The sequence below is a fragment of the Sorex araneus genome, chromosome 9 (genome assembly GCF_027595985.1).
Source record: "Sorex araneus isolate mSorAra2 chromosome 9, mSorAra2.pri, whole genome shotgun sequence".
In the NCBI taxonomy this organism is placed as follows: Eukaryota; Metazoa; Chordata; class Mammalia; order Eulipotyphla; family Soricidae; genus Sorex; species Sorex araneus.
The window spans coordinates 45,624,221-45,647,317 of NC_073310.1; the positions used below are offsets into that span (position 1 = coordinate 45,624,221).

Here is a 23,097-nt window from a genome sequence, read left to right on the forward strand (position 1 = left end):
AACATGTTTAAAGGTCTATAGTTAATATTTTACAAATTTTTTAGCATCCTTGGATTTACTGTAGCACTGTCTTCCCATTGTTTATCGATTTGCTCTAGCAGGCACCAGTAATGTCTCCATTGTGAGGCTTGTTACTGTTTTTGGCATATTGAATATGCCACGGATAGCTTGTCAGGCTCTGCCGAGCAGGTGGGATACTCTTGGTAGCTTGCCGGGGTCTCTGAGACGCATGAAGGAATCGAACCCAGGTTGGCCACATGAAAGGCAAATGCCTTACCCACTGTGCTATAGCTCCGCCACTGGATTTACTATGAACTTAAAAAAGTGCCCCTCTGAGCCCAGGATTAGTTTCAGTGGCTGAAACAAACAAAGGATAATAGTTCAAGCACAGTCATTTTTTTCCCTACTGTGACCATCCATTTCCATTCCAACATGCAAATTTAGGACAAAAATTCCGATTCTGTCTTCAGACTCTAATAAACAAAAATATCCAAAACAAAACCAATACAATCATACTAAACAATAACCTGGTTCAGAAACAGTAATGTCTGAAACTAATGTATGTGTTTTCAACTCTGAATTTAAGTGTAGTAAAGAAGGAAATACCTTGACAAGTTTCTTTTAATCTCAACTGACTGAAAAATGTCCAGATGCTCTCACTATGCTCAAAAAAAATTAGCCAGTCATGACGACAGGCAGGAAAATAATGGCTTGTATCGCAGGTATTCAAACAAGTATTTTAAAAATGTGCCTGTCTTAACAAGCAACATATTAAGGTGTAAGAGGGCAACAAACACCAGCTTTCGGCTTCCAACTTCCCATTAACCTGACAGAAGTGAAGAAATCCGAGAACTTGGTATCTCTGAAACTAAACCTTCAGCTTCTATGATCTTCCCCCCTATCAAAAACCTTTTTTAGCTGGCTTTAAAAATATCTCACATACTTTGTTTTAATGTGTAGGTGTGCACTGATCTGGCCCTTCCTAGATAAGTCCACAGCTGGTGCACAAAAATGATGAGAGAAGCATTACACTGAACTGTAAAGTCCCATTAGGAGTCATTTTGAACAATTAATCCTCCGCTGTTAGGAACCAGATTAATTCCAAATGATCTCTCTTGAAACACTTTAAGTAAACATCATATTTCAAATTACTTGTAGTAGTTTCAACTTCCTTTTGGCAAAGAATTTTTCTTTCTAGGCTTTCTAGGTCAAATGATTGGCCCTATGTACTTAAAGATCGCCTTGAGTCACTCTGCTTCAAAGGAAATGCAACATAAGATGGTCTCTCAAAAACAGCTCTGACATCAAAGTATTCTCCAGCTTCCTATACCTTTGGAATTGACAGGGTTAGTCTATGCAAGTTAAGGAACATCAAAGAGCTGGCCCCTAGCCAGCTACACTTGTGCTCAGTTGCCTTCTATATTAAATAATCCCCTTTAAGGAAGAAATGCAGGTATTATTTACCAGAGATCAGCACTGTCTTTATGCAATAGTCAGTGGAGCTTTGTCTGAAAAGCTCGAGGGCCTTGCTGTCTTTTTCAGTACCATATTCAGGCACATAACAGGAGCTCAATAAACAGCCCTTGAATGCATGAAGACCAAGCCCAATAGCATATGAAAGAACCGCAGGGGATACGGAGGATTAGCATTATCAAAATGGCAATACTCACCAAAGCACTATACAGATTTAATGCAGTCCCTATCAAGATACCCATGCCACTTTTCAAAGAAATAGACAAAACACTCCTGAAATGCAGATGGAAAAACAAACCTCCACTAATAACTAAAGAAATCCTTGGGAAAAAGAAGATGGTGGCATCACCTTCCCCAACTTCAAACTGTACTACAAAGCAGTAGTGATTAAAACAACATGGTACTGGACAAGAAACAGACCCACAGACTAATGGAACAGAGTTGAATATTCTGTCAAAGACTCTCAAATATATGATTTCTTAATCTTCAATAAGGGAGCAAGAAATGTGAACTGGAACAAGGAAAGGCTCTTTAAAAAGTGGTGCTAGGAAAACTGGACAGATACCTGTAAAAAAATAAACTCTAACCTCTGTCTAACACCAGGCACAAAACTCAGATCAATGTGGATTAAAGACCTCAATATCAGACCTGAATCCACAAGGTACATGGAGGAAAATGTAGGTAGAACCCTCCATGACATTGAAGCTAAAAGCATCTTTAAGGGTGAAACACCACTGACCAAGCAATTGGAAACAAACATAAACAAATGGGGCTACATTAAACTAAGAAGCTTCTGCACCTCAAAAGAAACAGTGACTAAAATATAGAGAGAGCCCACAGAATGGAAAAAAATACTTGCCAAATACCCATTTGATAAGGGATTAATATCCAGGATATACAAGACACTGGTAGAACTATACAAGAATAAAACCTCTAACCCTATCAAAAAATGGGGAGAAGAAATGAACAGAAGCTTCCTCAAAAAAGAAATACAAATGTCCAAAAGACACATGAAAAAGCGCTCTACATCACTAATCATCAGGGAGATGCAAATCAAAACAACAACGAGATATCATCTCACACCACAGAGACTGGCACACAATCGAAAGAGCAAAAGCAACCAGTGTTGGTGTGGATGTGGGGAGAAAGGAACGCTCTTTCATTGTTGGTGAAAATGCTGAATGGTCCAGCCTTTTTGGAAAACAATATGGACATTCCTCCAAAAACTAGAAATTGAGTTTCCATATGATCCACCAATACTATTTCTGGGAATATATGCCAGAAATGCAAAAAATCCTAGTAGAAATGACATTTATTGCAGCACTGTTTACAATAGCTAGAATCTGGAAAAAACCCGAGTGCCTGAGAATAGATGACTGGTTAAAGAAACTCTGGTACATCTACACAATGGAATACTATGCAACTGTTAGAAGAGATGAAATCATGAAATTTGCATATAAGTGAATGGACATGGAGAATATCATGCTAAGTGAAATGAGTCAGAAAGAGAGGGATAGACGTAGAAGGACTGTACTCATTTGTGGAATATAAAATAACATAATATGAGACTGATACCCAAGAACAGTAGACACAAGAGTCAGGAATATTGCTCCATAGTTGGAAGCCTGCCTCATGAACTGGGGGAGAAGGCAGCTGGAATAGACAAGGGATCACTGAGTCAATGATGGTTGGAGGAATTGTTCGGGATGGGAGATGTGTGCTGAAAGAAGATAAAGGACCAGACGTCATAGTCTCTCAATATCTATATTGCAAGCCATAATGCCCCCAAATAGAGAAAGGGTATGGGGAAAATTGTCTGCCATAGAGGCAGAGAGAGGTTGGGAATGGGGGGGGTGGATAATACTGGGGACATTGATGGTGGAAAATGTGCACTGGTGGAGGATTGAGTGTTTGATCATTGAATGACTGAAACTCAAGCGTAAAAGCTTTGTAACTGTATTGCAAGGTGATTCAATTAAAAAAAAAAAAAAGAACCACAGGGGATTTCCTGTCAAGATGGTGGTAGTGCAGCAACAAGCGACAGAGCTGGTGCAGGGACAGCAGCTCTCAAAGCTCCAATGGGGTCATAAAGTTTCTGCATGAGTGAATGTGGGTTTCCGTTCAATATTCTGTCTCAGGGCGAGCACGACCAAATGAGATCAGCCTTTCGCCCTGCTGTGGAGCACTGGACCAGAATGGGACTATTGAGGATGTCTGCAGTGTGGCCACCAGCTGACAGAGCTGGGCATCAGCAGAGTTTTAACATGCCTGAATAAGGCTCTCTTGGTACCACTGTGGAGCTCGAGTCCCAGTGTTGAGGGTGCGTCCCAGGTTCCGATCACGGGGCCCAGTGATTTGCCACTTGCAGGGTGGTCCCACCTCCAAATCATCCCCAGAGTAGCCCATGCAGCCTGTTAAAGATTACAGAGGATGTCCCTGAGCGCCAACTGTCTGGAGACCAAAGATTCGGGCGTGTGGCCCCTGGTCATGTTCTGCTGGACTATTGACTACAGCCTGTCCAGAGAGCCCAGCACCCAATTGGCAGCAGCCCTGACCCTGGTCCTGGTACCTGGCGGACCACTGCTACTGTTGCCACTGGGACACAGGGGGTGCAGCACTGTGCACAGGTCAACCTGAACCCACAGGGCAAGTGCATTCACAGCCTGATGGTGCCTTTGGGCTTGCTGAGGCCCCCAAATCGCTGCTCTGCCTCTGGCCAGACTCAACAACCCAGGACCAAGTTTCCTGAGAAACTGAATCACTACAAATTAGGTCTATAGGAGCCAAGCCCACAAATGACCTCTGGCTCAGCCATACAAGCTCGTTTATCGACCTTGCTTCAGAGACCCATAAATAAATCTTGAAAGCGATCAAAAACCACCATTAATCTTGGACCCGCACAAGGCTGAACAGTCTATGGTACATTAGAAGGAGGAGGTTAGCCCAGTGCTCACCCAAAGCCCCCAGCAGCCGCTTGCTCCCACAATCCAAAATCACCACCAGACCCTGACCAGACTCATCTTGGGACAGACCTCACCGAGATCTTACTCTGCTGAAAATTCAGGTACTCAGGTTTTGTGACTGAGATCGCCAGGCTTTCTCGGGGTTGAGATAGGCTACTTCCCCCTACTTCCCTGTACCTTCAGAAGCCCTGGCAGTTATGTCCACACTCCAAAGCCTAACACCGTTTAAAAAAAAAGCTGGTACAGCTGTACCTTCTTAACAAAAATACTTAATGCTATAAACAAACACAATGATCTCTTAGTACCTGTATTGCAAACCATAATGCACAATAGGGGAGGGGGGAAGAGAGAGAGAGAGAGAGAAAGAGAGAGGAAGAGAGAGAGGAGAGGGAGAGAGAGAGAGCGCTTGCCACAGAGGCAGGTGGGGTGGGGGAGAGGGAGTAGGGGAGCAGTGGGAAGGAAACTGGGGACACTGGTGGTCGAAATGGTACACTGATGGAGGGATGGGTGTTGGAGCATATTATATGAATGAAATACAATAATGAATTGCTTTGTGATGGTCTATCTCACAGTGATTCAAGGAAGGAAGGAAGGAAGGAAGGAAGGAAGGAAGGAAGGAAGGAAGGAAGGAAGGAAGGATGAAAGGAAGGAAGGGAAAGAAAGAAAGAGAAAGAAAGAAAGAAAGAAAGAAAGAAAGAAAGAAAGAAAGAAAGAAAGAAAGAAAGAAAGAAAGAAAGAAAGAGAGAGAGAAAGAGAGAGAGAAAGAAAGAAAGAGCTGCAAACTAACAGTGGTAGCTGCTTCCATCACAGTTCTTTGTTGTCTAACAAATCTTAGAATGTGCTAAGTTTTCTTCTCAAGACTTATCACTCACTATTCATACTGCCCAACACTTAGTTCTCCTTGTTATTAATTTTAGATTAATGTTGAAAAATCAGTCCCATTATCTGAAATAAGTTATCACTAAAAGATCTTTCCCTTCACTCCCTCCTCCACCCTGCTTCACCAGAGCTCAGATTCAGGGACCTACATGCTATATTACACACAGTTCTAATATATCTTTTGTTGTGCTATGCTGGGTTTTTCAAACATATATGACTCCTAATTGTCCTCTGCAGGAGTTTCGAACACATATATATATATATACATATATGTATGGCAGAGCACCAGAATATCATAATGTACTTTTTGAAATTATCATTCTTTACAAATAAGATATATTAAATTTTGTCACAAATATGAGAAAAATTCATAGCATAAACTATTACTGTGTATATTTTCTTAACAAAACACAACCAAGAAATTACACATTATAACCAAAATAAGTTTAGAAATTTTACAGGCTCATTTTAAGTTCCTGCATCAGTAACAATGAACTGTTCCTTTGTATTGATGATAGAACCTGGAATACTTAGTAAAAGAAAATAATAATAATTGACATTAAAACTTGTAAGATAGGACACAGACTGAAAACTGAGCACATATTATCCATTTAACTTACCATTTTCTAGTCGGAAAAAGTGACATTTACTGGACTTAAACACAAACCTATGCACAGCTAGCAGGAGGTCACAGTGCCACAGATTAGTCTGATTAGTTTGAAAATCAAACTTGACATAATCAGGGAGAGCCAAGTTAAGATGACTGCACCCCCCACCAGAGCAGTCCCTAAGACAACCCTCTGCAGAGAAGTAGATGGTCTTTGGGAGACCAGAGAGAGCCAGGGAATAACTGCCTTAGCCTAGAAAGAAAGGAAACATCTGGAAGTCCAGAGACCCATTCAGGGATCTGCAAGGTGAAAATTATTTTCATAAACACTCTAAGTTTGCATGTGCCCTTTCTCACTCTCATTCTCCGACAAGTGCCCCGTCCAGTTCTCCAGGGGCTACTGGCTGACTGAAACAGTAGACTGCAAAGTCTAGCTGTCGTCCGGTAAGCTAGACACTAAAGATCTGCAAGTATGTAAAATATAACCTCTTTCTGTTTTATACTGGGAAACAGAACTTTTAAACAAACATGTTATCCAAGGGACCAGAGTGATAGTACAGAGGGTTAAGCACTTGCCTTGCATGCGGCTGAGTCGGATTTGATCCCCGGCATCCCCATATGGCCACTCAACTCTGCTAGGAGTAATTAAAACAGAGCCAGAAGTAATCCCAGCTGGGTTGGCCCCCAAACAAACAAAAACCCAAACATAAAATGTCCAACTGTACTAGTTTAATTTTCTAACAAATAAAATGAAATTATGCTTTAATTTTCTACCATTTAAGGACTTACAGATATAACTCACAAAATCTCTTTGAGGTGTCAACTAACTTCAGGTGTGTTAAGCGTTTTACAGATCAAAAAGTTTGGGAACCTCTGGCTAAGAGATGGGAAATCTCTAGGCAAAGTCTGGGAGATTGTGGCTGGGGAACAACCATCAAAGGCTTGGAGGACCTGATTCCTAGACATTCTTAAAACCCTGAAATAATTTATATTTGAGAATCAGATATATGTAACTATTTTTCTAAAAAGCTTTAAAAATCAGGATAATTCATCAGAGAGCTATATACAAAGTTACAGGAGTTAGACTTTCAAAAGAAAAACTTGGATGGAGGCTTAAGGTAAGTGACATGTGAGCTCAGTCTCTAAGAGTTAATTTCACTTCTACCAAGAGCTATATCCCATTGGCAATTACTGTGCATTTTGAAGACCCAGGAACTTTCACTAGGCAGTGAAAGGACAATTAATTTAATTAATATACTACACATAGTAGTTATTTAAAGTTTATGATCCCTAGTCCATTCTTTGTCTTGGCGATGTGACTATTTCTCATCCTGTACCTCAATCTTAAGTGTACAAACTGATTTGCCTGTATCTTTCCTTTGGAGAACAAAAAACTCATTCTCCGTCCTCTCTCTCTGTCTCTCTGTCTCTGTCACTGTCTGTCTCTGTCTCTCTCTCCCTCTCTACCTCCCATCTTCCTTCTCCCTCTCACACCTCACTCTCTCTCCTCCTTCCTCTCTCCTGATTTCTCTAAACAATTTTACTCCAAAAATAAATTAACTTTACGATATCTCCCCCTCAATTAATGAGAAGAAGGGATCTTGTGTTGCCGCAAACGATCAGGTCCAGATGAAGGGGCTCATATCTGAGTGGTCATGTGGTCACAAAGAGCTCCTCACTATCAATCACCTTGGAGAGGCTCTAAGGTGTTTATTATTTAATTTGGGTAACACAGTATTAATATCTGCCACCCAAGGGCTAAACTAAGGCTTTTTAAAAAGAGTTGTGCATAGTAATATTATTTTGTTATTTTTTTAATACACCGAGTGAAAAAAATAACAAAATAATGGTTTAATATAAGTTTTTGACCTGTTAATAAATGAATACTTTAATATTTACTTCATCTGTCCTTTTGCACTTCTCATTTTAAAAAGTATTGTCATGTTAATAGGAGTAGAATCTAAATTTTTTTCTTTGACACCTTACATGCAAGATCCTAAAATCAACTACCCCAATTTAGAATATGAATAATAGAAATGTAACTTCAAACAAAAAATTCAGGCGCATTTAAATAGAATCATGATTTATTATTATATTTTCTTTGAGTCTTTTCCTTTTATTTCACATCAATGTAAACAATATCCATTCTATTTTCTGCAAGACTGTCAAGTCCTCTAAAATGTAAAATACTTTAAAGCATACATAATATCTTAGTTATTGTGCATCATAGTACAAATGGTGCCTCAGAATACAGTAGAAAAAACAATTAATATTTGCTAAATGAACAGATGCAAAAACGAATACCATTGTCATCTGGGCAACCAGTCTGCACAGGCTTTGTGAGAGACATTTCATTTGCTTTTATATTCTCACAATTATCCTTAAAAATGGATTTGGAAAATTTGAGAAGGATAGTAACTTACCCAACATGACGTACCTGGTAAGAGACTGGATTTAAGTTCTGGTCTGACTTCAAAGCCCATGAGCTAGAGCAGTGGTTCTGAAAATAGGTGAATATAAGAATCATGTGGAGAACTTAAAAAAAAAAATCACATCCCCTTTTCTCTGAGGGTCTATTTTGATACTGCTTCCTTACAACACCACAAAAGAAGCAAATAAAATCTCAATCAAAAAAGTATATAAACTATATTAAGTATCCTGTGTTAAAAGCGAAAAATATAACCATACTAAATGAGGTAAAGGAAAGAAGTCTAACATGCACTAGATAGTACTCTTAAAGAGAACTGTACACAGATACTATATTCTATATAGTAAATATTTTTTTTTCATTGGGATATAGGCAAACAAATTCTGAAAGCATTTGATGTCAAAGTTTCTGAATTCTGAGAATGCTGGCATCTTGGACAATGTAAATTTTTTGTTCCAGTGTAGTCCTGTGCATTGTAGGAGGGTCTGGAACATCCCTAGTTTCTAGTCACTAGATGCTATTAGCACACTGCTCCCCAGTTATGGTAACCTAAAATGTCTATAGACATTGTCACATATCCTCTGGGGGACAAAAATGCTCCAGTCGAGAACTACTGCTTTATGCATATATTAGGTAGAAATAATTATGTAAATTTACTATAATGGTAGCCACATTTCTCAGTGGAGAAATGTAACTAGAAAAAGTTACAAATAATGAAAGGAGAACCATTACAAAGAACACAGCCTTATTGGATTTGAATCAGAAGTAGGAATATATAGACTCCTACTTACAGCTTACTCTGTAGTTGTATACAAAACCCAGTTTATACTATATATATACATATATACATATAAAACTATATTTAGCTCCATCTGCTGAAAAGATCTAAAAGCAATGCCACGTAAGCAGCAAGGAGCACGTCTACCATCCAGATTTTAGTTCCTAAATAACCACTTTCCAAATTATACAACAAAAAACAGTGGGAAATGTACACTGGTGAAGGAACAGGTGTTGGAACATGGAAATCCAATCATGAACAACTTTATAACCATGTATCTCACGATGATTCAATTAAAAAAAAACCCTAAAATTCTAAAAAACAAAACAAAACAGGACTCCTTGGAGTTCCAGGGCTGTGAAAGGAGAAAGAAAAGATGAGCCAGAAATAGCTGAATACTTCAAAGAAATAGAGGTCTAAAAATTTTGCAGTGGACACAAAAGTCAATTCAAAGGAGCTCATTAGAGTCAAGTCGGAATAATTTGAGAAACAAAGCAATTAATAAGTTTGTTGCATTAACACTCACACAACAGCCATGAAACCATATAATTATAAATAAACAAGGGAGGGTCAAAGGGCATTTCTTTCTTATAGTTAGCTTTCCAATTATTGAATATAGAAAGAATGGTGAAAATGATAAATCACCATTAGGTAAACACGGTGTTTGACTCAAAATGCCTTTTAGTCAAAAGCTACCCATGGTTTGATGAGAAACAGGATATTTACATAATCATCAAAGCTAGATGGGTCTTCTTGCAATTATTAGTTATAACTTTTTGCCTAATGGTGATTTTTTAGATGAAAAGAGTAATTAGCAAGGAATATCCCTATTAATAATGAACAGAAAAAAAAACCAGCACCCAGAGTTAAAAACTGGACAGACACCTTAACCAAGTGGCCAAAGTTAATATCATCAGGAGTAACACCATATACCCCTAATATGATGCTTTAACAGTATACAGCCTCACTTCTGTGTTTTTCTCCCAAAGCCACAGACTCAATCTAACAATTAGGAAAATATCAGATATGCTCAAACTAAAGAACATGTCTCAAACTGTCATATCCATGGCAGGAAGAAGGGAAAGATTGAGTAACTATTACAGACTGCAAAAGACTAAGAAAACATGATAATTCAGTGCAATGTGGGATCCTCACTTGGACTCTGGGGCACAAAAAAGATTTCAGTGGGAATACTGGCAAAATAAGGTTTATAGATTAATTGATAGGGGCTGGAATGATAGCACAGAGGATAGGGCACTTGCCTTGCACATGGCTGATCTAGGTTTGATTCCTCCGTCCCTCCTCGGAGAGGTTGGCAAGCTACTGAGAGTATCTCACCCGCACAGCACAGCCTGGCAAGCTCCCCGTGGAGTATTTGATATGCCAAAAACAGTAACAAGAAGTCTAACAATGGAGACGTTACTGGTGCCCACTCGAACAAATCGATGAACAACATGAACAACGGGAGGACAGTGCTATGAATAACAATGTTAGTTTCCTTGTTTTAGTAATTGCTACAGTTACTAAAGATAACATAAAGAAAAGGTGATTGAAGGGTCAAAGGGAACTCAAAAGTTTTCTGAAGATTTTAGAATTACTTCATTACACTGAAGAAAACATAGGAAAAGTTGGCTACCACTCCACAAAGTTGACTATTATTATGTCGTTGACTCTAACAAGGAAAACAAATGTAGAAATAAACAAATGAGATTACATCAAATAAAAAACTTTCAGTACTGAGAAAGAACCTATCATTAAAATAAAAGGACATCCTTCCAAATGAGAGAGAAAATCTTTACTACCATACATCTGACAAAGGTTTACTATCCAAAATATGAAAAAAAAGAAAGGAAGGAAGGAAGAAAGAAAGAAAGAAAGAAAGAAAGAAAGAAAGAAAGAAAGAAAGAAAGAAAGAAAGAAAGAAAGAAAGAAAGAAGGAAGGAAGGAAGGAAGGAAGGAAGGAAGGAAGAAAGAAAGAAAGAAAGAAAGAAAGAAAGAAAGAAAGAAAGAAAGAAAGAAAGAAAGAAAGAAAGAAAGAAAGAAAGAAGGAAGGAAGGAAGAAAAAGCAGCAAAACCTGGGGAACCAGTTCAAAGGGTTGATGCATGATATGCATGCAGGGTTCAATCCAGGCACCGCCTGGGTCCCTGAACACCACTGGAAGCAACCCTACACCCACCATCCAGCAGTGATCCAACAGTAGCCCACAATACTACTGGGTATAGTCCAAGAAACATAAAAATAAAAGTGGGGGGCATATAAAACTCAACAACAGGAAAGCAACTCCATTGGAAAATGGGTAGAAGAATTCAACAGGCTTTGCACAAAAGAAGATAAATAGGCATATGAAAAAATTCTCATTGTCATTGACTACTGGGGAAATGTAACTTAACAGCAATGAGATATGATCTTACATCTGTGAGAACAGCCTATACCAAAAGGCCAGAACGCATATTGACAAGGTATGGTGAAAAAGGAACCCTGTAGACACCACTAATGGGGCTATAAATTTGGTCTAGTCCTTACAGGAAACAGCACATGGAGATTTCTCAAAAAATTAAAATTCCACTCCTAGATACCTATCCCAAGGTGGGTAAAAAAACTCACCTGCAAAAAAGTTATGCACACCTCTCTTCACTGCAGTACTATTTACAATATCTGACACAACACAAGTGCCCAAGGATAGATGAGTGGATAAAGAAGTTGCGACATTTAGACACAATGAATACTAGTCTGATAAGAAAAGGTGAAATCTTACCTTTTTCTACAACATGGATGAAACTGAAAGTGTCATACTAAGTGAGAAAAGAGAGAAAGAGAATGATAAATATCAGATGACTTCACTCAAATGTGGGATATTAATAAGCAACTTAAGGGAAGAGACAAAGCCAAATGAAAACAAACTTCAAACTGAGAAGCAGTGGGGCACAGAGGATACAATGGGCCTTATTTATTTATTTATTTATTTATTTTCATTTGGGTCACACCTGGCAATGCACAGGGGTTACTCCTGGCTCTGCACTCAGGAAATTACTCATGGCGGTGCTCAGGGGACCATATGGGATGCTGGGAATCAAAGCAGGGTCAGCCGCGTGCAAGGCAAATGCCCTACCCGCTGTGCTATTCCTCCAGCCCCCTACAATGGGCATTATTAAAAAAAATATTGTTATGTTAAACTCAGAAGCTTCTGTACCTCAAAAGAAACTGTGACTAAAATACAAAAAGAGCTCATGGGATGGGAAAAAATATTTACCAAATACCCATTACACAGGGGCTTAATATCCAGGATATACAAATTTTACAAGAAAAAAACCTCTAATCCCATCAAAAAAATGGGGAGAAGAAATGAACAGAAGTTTCCTCAAAAAAGAAACACAAATGACCAAAAGGCACATAAAAAAATGCTCTACATCACTAATCATCAGGGAGATGCAACTCAAAACAACAATGAGATATCATCTCACACCACAGAGACTGGCACATAATCAAAAGAACAAAAGGAACCGTGTTAGTATGGATGCGGGGAGAAAGGGATGCTCTTTCACTGTTGGTGGGAATGCTCACTAGTCCAGCCATTTTGGAAAACTGGACCTTCCTCCAAAACCTAGAAATTGAGCTTCCATATGACCCAGCAATACTACTTCTGGGAATATATGCCAGAGATGCAAAACAACACAGTAGAAATGACATCTGCACTTATATATTTATTGCAGCACTGTTTACAATAGCCAGAATCTGGAAAAAACCCGAGTGCCTGAGAATAGATGACCGGTTAAAGAAACCTTGGTACATTCTACACAATGGAATACTATGCAGTTGTTAGAAGAGATGAAATCATGAAATTTTCATATAAGTAGATGGACATGGACAGTATCATGCTAAGTGAAATGAGTCAGAAAGGGATAGACACAAAAGGACTGCCCTCATTTGTGGAATATAAAGAAGCATAATATGAGATAACATCTAAGGACAGTAGAGATAAGGGCCAGGGGTATCACACTAGAGTTTGGAAGCCAGGCTCTACCTGCTGAGGGAAAAGGCAGCTGGAATGGAGAAGGAACCACTAAGTAAATTATGACTGGAGGGATCTCCCAGGATGGAGATATGTACTGAAAGCAGACCAAGAACCGAATATGATTGCCTCTTAATATTTGTATTGCAAATCTTAAAGCCCAAAATTAGAGAGAGAGCAAGAACAATTGTACCTGCCACAGAGGCAGGGAGTAGGATGGGGTGAGGGTGGTGGGAAGGACACTGAGAACAATGCTGGTGGAAAATGTGCACTGGTGGAGGGATGGATGCTCCAACATTATGTGACAGAAATGTAATCATGCAAGTTTGTAACTGTATCTCACAATGATCCAATAAAACTTATTTAAAAAATATTGGTACTCTGGTACTGTGTGTAGTGTGGTAACAATATATCTCGAAGAGGGATAAATTATTTTTCCAAAACATATAGTTAGTTATAAGCCAATGTCACAATAAGACAACAAAATATTACCTCGCTAAAAAATAAATACATAAATTGAATTATTTCAAAATAAAATGCTAGGGGTGGGGAGAATCCCTGAGCATAGGTGAATATATAATACAAGGAATGGAAACCTATAAATTTGCATTTTATACCGCTCACATAATGCTGATGTAGTTATGTGTCAGGAACTTGGGAATTCAGCAAACAAGGATTTAGGAAAATAAAAGGTCAAACAACCCAACAAGCCAGATACTCTCGTAGGAAGCTAACATAAAGAAGATATACAATTTCCTTTTGTTGCAAGGTCTATCAGTTTAGTAGCTATCCTTATGATCAGGGTCCCTCTCAACTTATAAAATGTCTTCCATTTTAGTTCGGAGAATGTATTTTGTTACTTTTTCACTTGTTAGCAAATACAAAATCTTGTAAAATTTTCACGGTTAAGTACAGAAACGTATTATACTACTACATGTTCCTGGAGTCTTTGAAATATCCCCATTAGACCATTGGAAACACACACAACCATATGTGTACAACCTATGTATGCCTGTGGATGTGCAACTATTTCTTGTAAAAACTGTATATCTTGTATAGGCTATTTCTAAACAATGCCTGATTGCTCTTTTGGAAAATCGGGAAACTGAAAAAAGTAGTTTCTATGGAAATGTTTGCACACTGGCACATGCTTCCTTCCTCTTTTTCTTAGTCTTAGGATAAATTTTCATTCTTGGAATACTGCGGTAGAGAGTTTGAACACACTTCTCGTCCTTAAGCTGCACTGTCAAATCGCCCTCTACATTCTAGTATCTGACAATTCCTGGGCCTTCTCATCATTTTAAAAAAATTAGCTCAAAGGACATAAAATATTCTCTTACATTATTTTATTTGGAATTTCTTACCCATAAGCATCTTTGTTTGAATGCAGTTCTATTTATGTTCTAGAAATATTTTTTCTAAAAGCTGATGCAACAGTTTTTACTAAGAACTTCTTTTTCATCGTAGTGCTTATATGTGGCAGACCTCAATGTTCTTTCTGAAAATTTCCACTGCAAAAAATTTACCTGTTTTGACTTCTGTTTTCACTGTTTATTAACTTCTAAGTATTTATACGTATGTATAACAATGATGCTTGAAATATCTTTAATTGCCATCATGATGCCTTATTATCAGAAAACTAAATCTATAAAATATAACAGAGAAACTGTGAATTTCCATTATAAAGTAAAGACTTTCTTTTCTGTCAAATTCCATGGGAAATCAAGACAGAGATATGGGAACTGATCTAAATGTAAAGTGTATAGTACAGGAAGTTTTAAAACTAGTTCAAAGGAAGCACATAGCAAATACTTTTCTCTCATAAATTTACAAAAGAAAACTATTTAGTCCCTTTACACTAACCTGCAAGTTTGCAATAGTTTTTCTTGCTTCTCTAAACAAAGATACATTGAAAACTAATTCAGACAAGAGAAGATCTCATCAAGCTTCAATTTCCTTCTCCTTTGCCATTGTATTAGAGTCCTTCTAAATATTTACCATTCCCAGATTACTAAAATAGAATGAGAAACACTCCTTTGTAGTGCAGATGATTGTAATACCCTCAAGTAGTGAAGAAAAATTCACACGCCTCCAATTTAGCATTTAAAGTTAGTTCTTAAATAATGAAATGAATATCACTGAGAAATAAAAATGATTATTTGATCCATAATATAGATTTCATTCAAAGTGAAGTGAAATGTGCACTTGTTTTAAACCTTTCCATGGCAGTTACTGATAGAAATGAGATTATTCTTTGCATATACGTGTAGTATTTTCCTTAAAAATCTGTCAAAAAATTCCAATTTTAAAGAAAAAAGAAATTAAAAAAAATGTCAGTCATTAAAATTAAAGTTCAAAACCCACTTCACCTCAAAATTTTTCTTTTGTGGATTAAAAAAACCAACAGTGAAATCTTATTTAGAGCCTTTTTAAATACTTAAATGGAGGGGCCGGAGCGATAGCACAGCGGGTAGGGCGTTTGCCTTGCACGCGACCGACCTGGGTTCGATCCCCGGCATCCCATGTGGTCCCCCAAGCACTGCCAGGAGTAATTCCTGAGTGCAAAGCCAGGAGTAACCCCTGAGCATCGCTGAGTGTGACCCCAAAAAATACTTAAATTGATACAACAGTATTACTTTATCTGTACATGTTCAATAAACACACACAAACATATATACATATATAAGGGTACTCAATACTTTGTCCTAATCCACTCTTTTAAAAATAGGAATATTCAACAAATAATATAGAATATTTATGCTTTATGTCCCTTCAAAATTAAAGAATAAAATATTGCCAAATCAGTGTTTTTCCTTTAACTCAAAATTAAACATACAAATAATGTGTAAAACTCTTCCACCATAACATCTTAATATGATGATGCTTGAACTATACCCAAGTGCCAATAAGCTCTTGTCAATAAATTCATTACGAAGCTGCAACCTTGATTCTTACCTCATCTCTATAAAGAAAATGCCAGGCAGGAAGGGATAACTAAAAGCACTAGTCCAATCATCTTGTTCTTTATCAACAATGACAGGATACAATACATTCTGCTTAGAGACATACAGTAAACTCATTAAACAAGTTCAATGCAATTTTCATTACCTGTCCTATAAATAGTATGTTTTAGGATGACTATCTCCCAAGCTACATGTAGACTTCTCTCTCACATTTAGGAAAGCTACTCTTTCCATAGACCCAGGTTCACTATTATTATTTTGATGGGTGCCTCTCAAACAGCATACTGGGGGGGCCAAGGGCCTTTTCACATTTCTAGCAACACCTGGCCAAGTGGGTGAAAGAGTTCAATATGAAGGCCCAGAAATGTGCTACTTCCCAGGCCCCCCCCACACACACCACCCTTACCTATATTATTATGTAGTTCAACCAAAGAGAGGAATACCTTCTATAAAAATTCTAAGTTCTTCTCCGTGATAAATAGTCTATGCTGTGGAAAATAACTCTCCTACAAACACATGAGCAAGCTGTATTCCTAACATGGAGAGATCATCACAGACTGGTTTTAAGTAAATAGCATTCACTTCTTCTGATTACAAAACCAGTATAGGCATATGGAAGGAAAACTAGACCACACGAAAAAGGATAAACAGCAAAAAAACAATCACCTATGAATCCAAAGTCTGAATATCCTCTTAACAACTTGGCACATTAATTCCAGCCCTTTTAATATACCCATGTCTATTTCTCTTCTTAAAATATAACTGAAATTGTGTTTTCTATTTTCCCCACATAATAATAGAACCATTTTCTCAAGCTAAGTTAAAAATGTAATGCTGTCTATTACATAGATGCATAATTTACCCAGGCACTTCCTCTAATGATTAAACATTAAGAATACCTCTGAATTTTGTTATTATAAATAATACAATGATGAACACATTTATATATAGCTTCGGGGTACATTTATTATTTACTTAAAACACTTAGAAGTATTCTTGATAAATATTATGAAGTTGTTCCCTTGAGTTATGCCCATCTATATTCCACAAGGAACACATTAATGTTATGGCAACAAATCATCAATACTGTTAAAATACACTTTGTTAAACTTAATGGATAAAACAGTACTTTATTTAAATTTTAGATTACTAGGAAATGTAATCCTCTTTTAGTTATATTACTTACATTTAGGCCCTCTTTTGTGAGCTGTCTTTTTTGTCTATTAAGTTTGTTCTTGGGGTCAGAGATACAGCCCAGTGATTAGGGGCTGAGCAAGGAAAGGGATTATGCAGGGACCAGAAATCACACCCACCATATGCTCTCTGCTCATACATTGATTAAAATGTGGCTTTTATTTATACCTGGAGAATGAAACATTTCACTTCATCTCCAGACCCGCAAAACCATAATGCCAATATAATAGTAAAGGCAAGTCTCAGTATCTTAAATTAAAATTTTAAGATTGCAAAAGCTTCCTTTGACGGCATTGCTTATACAATAAAACCTATTCACAAAGTACTATTATATGTCAACATTACCTTATGGTTTATAAAAAGCTTTATCTGTAAAGTCTTGCAATTGGTCATTATCACCTACACAGACTATTTATGCTGAGATATTATGATTCATGATAATATGTTATGATACAGCTAATATAAAGTAAATGACCAAGACAAGCTTCTCCCCTGAAGTTCTTTTGACAACACCCAACTAAGGGAAAAATGAAAGATGCTGTGCATCCTGCAGCCAAATTAAGCATTCATCCTTAAGGATGCCTGGTTAGAAACAAATAATAAGGGTTCAGAGAGATACACAGATGGTACAGGGTGAAGGTGCATGCCCAGCATATGGCCGACACGGTTTGATCCCTGGCACCACAGCAATATGGGATGCAGTCCTACAGTCCCCTGAACACAGCCAGGTGAGGTCCTACAGCTGCGTGGGGGAGCCTGGCTAATCTCCAATACTTTGGAGCCCAAAGCAAGCAGCATCTCAGGGCTTAAGCAACACGCCATCCATGAGCCCTACACTGAACTGATGCCAGATTAGCCAAGAACCACCAGGAGAAACCTCTGGCTCACTTAAGAATGCTTAGGAGCCACCACCACTTTGCTCAACTACAGTCTGTGCCAGAAAAAAAAATAAATAAAAGCATTAATCCCCCAAGTTTGCCTAATTAGTTATCCCTATTATTTATCAATTCAAATTAACTTACTCATCACTGCATTCTATTCAAATTAAAGCCAAGATACTTCTACTTATCATACAGTATCAATTGAACTGTGCTCGTCCATCTATGAGCAAAGGTGTGGAGAAATGTACTATTACACCTACGTGTGGGAACAGAAACTGGTGCTACTTTCCCAGAGGTAAGCTAGCTGTAATAATTATTAATATATTTTTTAAAATATAGCTTTAAAAATGCTCCTTAACCTCAGAAGTCCAGTTGCCACAAGATGCTACCCTATGATTAACTTAAAAGTTCATCAAAATAATATGTACCAGGTAATTGAGTAATTCTCTATTTACTAAAGGAGGAGGGAGAGGGAGGGGAGGAAGAAGAAGTGGCGGCGGAGGCAAAAAAAAGGAAAAAGGATAAACAAATTATCCATCAACAGGAAAGGAGATAAATTAAAAAGGCCCATTTTATGGCCAAATTTCATGCAGCTGATAGGGGCAGAGATCAAATACCTAAGCATGGAGAAGCCTAATTTTTCCCACCTCTGGCAGAAACGCCAATCCACATGCCAATCCCTACATGCAGCGAAAGAGCCCAACCTCTCCTGCCTTCTGAAAAAGTGTCAGTTCCAATTGATCTATAGAATAAATGGTACCCCACCAAAAAAATCTGAACCCCTGGCTCTACAGACTCTCCTCTCTCCTGCACAACCCAGAAAACCTCCATGGCACTGACCTCCAGCCCACCCACTTGACTCAATGACTCTTTCCTTTCAATCAAGAAGGGGATAAAACCGGCAGCACACATCCACTTGGGGCAGCCTGTGCTCCACTGCCCACTTCCCACTCATTCCTTTAGATAAACTCCCTCAGCCCTTGGGACATCTACACCATTGGTAACAATCTTCATGCTTAAGTTCAAGAACCTGTTCTTGTCTTAACACAGACATTTAACAGTGTTTGTCTTCATCTTTTTCTACTTTTGTAAGCCCTCAATTTTGTCCCTTTATCAGTTTTCTGAATAATATGCTGCTTCCTGAGCATCCTCTAAACGTGAACAATGAGGTTTTCTTTTCTTTCTTTTAACACATTGGGAAGGGAGAGGGGTTAGACTATAGTCAGTGGTGCTCACAGGCTACTGTGCTCAAGAGTCACGCCTCGTGGTGCCTATTTTTGAAGCACAGTTATGTCCTCTCTCCTTCATCTCTCCCTCTATCATCCAATTTCTGCTCACCTCTTTATTGCTGGTAGAGATGCGGGATGCCTCAGAAAACCAAAGCAGAAGTTCTCTGTTACTGAAGCAGAAGGAAGGATAGAACCACAGCAATGAATTCATTTAATGGGCAGCCCTGTGACACACAAGCATTGGTACTTTGGGCATTGTAAATCCACAACCAACATTTGTTAATTCATTAATGATTGGAAAGCACTTAAGACATTAATGCTTTAAGAGCTTCAATGTAGGAGGTGAATAAGAAAATCATCAGTCATTGTCGTAACACACAAAGAAATCTAAGATACCATAAATTCATTGTATTTGTTCACTATTTTGGGCTTTAACTTTGATTTTATATAACAAAGCATAAGGTTAGAATTTATGCCACAAAGGATTCTATTAGATCTAATAAAAAGATCATTAACTCTGAGCAACCAGTTACTTAGCAAAAAGGATTAGAGAGTGACAAACACTCCTCCCCAAGTGGTGAAAGAAGTGAAACTGCTCACTGGTTTGTGGATGAAACTTCCATCTTTTAAAAGGCCATCACCAAGGGCCAGTCTAGTGACAGTATAGCAGGACGGCTCTTGCCTTGCATGTGGCTGACCCTAGATAGATCCCAGGCACCCCATATGGTCCCCAAGCCCATTTGGAGTAATCCCTGCATGCAAAGCCAAGAGCAAGCCCTGAGCACCGCCAGGTGTGGCAATTAAACATAAAAAAATTAAATTTAAAACGGCATCAACAGTAGCACTGATGGCTCTGGGTCAATTTAGTATATCATTCTAGGACTCCTTAAACAATGCCCCAGCATTTACGTTGTCTGCTATGAGTACATTAAATGCTTCTTCTGATTTTAAGTATCTCTAGCTTCCATTGTCTTCCATTGCTCTTTTTAAACTCCAAATCACACCACCAAATATACCGATTTTTGCAGCTCCAGTTCATATCCACTTCTGCAGCATCATCTGGTATCCACATGCTCCTCCTTCTAGCTCTCTGTTCTATTTCCTTCCTCTTAACTTGTGTAGCCTGTGCTCTCTCTTGAACACTCCAGACTGTTCCCTTGGCATGCACCCTTTACCCTCCTTCCTGAAGCTCCTGCTCTTTTTACTCCAAAGCCCTCCTCGAGGGCATTATGCAGCAAAGCCTTTTATGATCTTATCCAACAGTTGAGATCTCCCACATCCAATCAGTTTTGGCATCTGTAACTAGGGTATCATGGATGAAGTGGCTTACCCAATAAATGTTTATCACGGATTTGGAGGCAGGGTGTCAGCATATTTGGATTTTGGTGAGAGCCTTGCCCTAGTTTCATCATGTTGGGGAGAGGAACATGTTCTCTTGCATTTCTTCTTATAAAAGTACTAGTTGCACCATGAAGTATTAGTCGCTCCACGCTCTAGACTCATAGTAGGGTCTCTCAAAGACCCTACTTCCAATCACTATCACATTAGGGGGTTTGGATTTTGGGGAACCAAACACGCAGTTCAGAATCTCTCTTACTTTGAGAGTCACATTACGTACCCTGAAGATTTTAAGTATGTATCCTTTCTACATTTATTTGGGTAGCTGATGAGTCATTTACCCCCTCTATTCTTCCCCCAACCTCCAAAGGTTATGTGAAAGTTTTTCTTTTATTTCTTTTAACACATTGGGAGGGGGGAGCAGTTAGGCTACAGAAAGTTTTATGAGAGCAGAGGCAATTCCAGTTATCCACATTTTATTCCCAGTTCTTGTCACTTACCAATTGTAAGAACTCTAAAAGAGTATTTTAGGCATGCTGCTTATCCCTCCCAACAAATTGGGATGGAGATATTATTATCCCCATTTTATAGATGAAATAACCATTTTATAGATGAAATAATCAGCTCAGACAGGGAGAACAACTTGCCCAAAGCCACAGAGTTCAGTGGCATCAGAAAAAGGGTGCATGCATGCTTCTGACTCCAGAAGTCAAGTCCTTTCTTTCTCCTGCTTTTTTACAGTCTCACATATTAGGGTGCATCTGAAATAATAAGAGTGCATATGAAATAAAGACTAACATAATACCCAGGCACCTTTATCCCAGCTCTATTTTTTTTAATTATTTAAAATTTTAAAAATTTAATAAAAAATTAAGATTTTTTCATTTTAATATTGGTCTTATTTTCCTTCTTAAAAATAAATATTACAAAGGAAAGATATTTAATTTGCAGATATTCAGAGATCCTATTTCTCTTTCTTTTCTTTTTTACAAGGAGGCAACCACAGTCCTGAATTGGGGGTTTCCATTCCCATGTACATCTTTTATGATTACTACTTATATATCCATAAATAATACATGTAATTCTTGACATTATTTCAAACTTTACATAAATACTATAATTCTGCAATGTTCTCTTTTGCTCAGTGCTGCTTTGGAGATTTATGTGAAGCAGCACTATTATTCTTTTTAACTTTTAAATTAGGTTCCACAGTATTAAGGCATTAAAACATACTTATTCTTTTCTGATGAACATTTAGGCAGTTTTGATATATTATAAAGACAAAGCTGCCAATGAACCTGCTTATGTAGTTCCTGTACATATTTAAGTATTTCACCCGTGTACTCCACTAACAATGATACTACTGTAGAAAAGATTTGTGCATAGAAAATGCAAAATTGCACACGGAAGTGTTGGTATATTTGGTTCATTTGAAATCTACTTATTAATGATTTAAGATTTAATACATTATAGTCTCCAGAAACTCAATCATATTTTCTTCTTCTTCCCCTACCTTGATTGATAACTTTCCTCAAATGCACAGAATAAGCAACTAGTTTTTATGAAATAAAATGAATACCCACCCCAGGAGAGTAAGAATCGCAGTTAAAAATCTAATAAACAGCTGTTCTGCGTCAGACATGATTCTAAAAATTTTAAACAAAAAATAACTTTTGAATCCCTATGACAACCATGAGACAGATATTATTATCCCACTTTGCCATCTTGTAGGTCAAGTTTCTCATTACAGCTCTCCTTTTCAGATTTTTTTGGTATGTTTTCACATATTTTCTTTTTCTTCCAGATAAACCCTTAGTTTTTTTAAAATTTTTTAATTTATTTTTAATTAGTGAATCACCGTGAGGGTACAGTTACAGATTTATACATTTTTGTGCTCATGTTTCCCTCATACAAAGTTTGAGAACCCATCCCTTCACCAGTGCCCATTCTCCACCACCAGTAAACCCAGCATCCCTCCTACCCTCCCCAGTCCCATCTCCCTCCACCCCACCCTGCCACTGTGGCAGGGTATTCCCCTTTGTTCTCTCTCTCTAATTAGGTGTTGTGGTTCATAATAGAGGTGTTGAGTGGCCACTGTGTTCAGTCTCTAGTCTACATTCAGCCCACATCACCCTTCCCCTGCATGGCCTCCAACCACATTATACTTGGTGATCCCTTCTCTGAGTTGCCCTCTCCCCAGAATGTGAGGCCAGCCTCCAAGCCATGGAGACAACCTCCTGGTACTTATTTCTATTATTCTTCTATTCTTGGGTGTTAGTCTCCTATTCTGTTATTCTATATTCCACAGATGAGTGCAATCTTTCTATGTCTGTCTTTCTCTTTCTGACTCATTT

The 23,097-nt window shown here is 38.1% G+C and overlaps 1 protein-coding gene across 3 annotated transcripts in view; it reads right to left on the minus strand.

Moving 5' to 3' along the window:
- The window catches only part of DISP1 (dispatched RND transporter family member 1), a 214,670-nt gene that overhangs the window by 118,214 nt on the left and 73,359 nt on the right, over nt 1–23,097 (minus strand). The window contains exon 3 of one of the 3 annotated variants that reach the window (XM_055146915.1): nt 8,360–8,422. The exons of 1 other annotated variant lie outside the window; for it this stretch is intronic. In XM_055146915.1, the coding sequence (XP_055002890.1) occupies nt 8,360–8,405 (46 nt within the window). In that variant the 5' untranslated portion in view covers nt 8,406–8,422. Of the gene's footprint in view, nt 1–8,345; nt 8,423–23,097 lie in introns of all 3 variants that reach the window. One more of the 3 variants, XM_055146917.1, reaches the window with a different exon arrangement.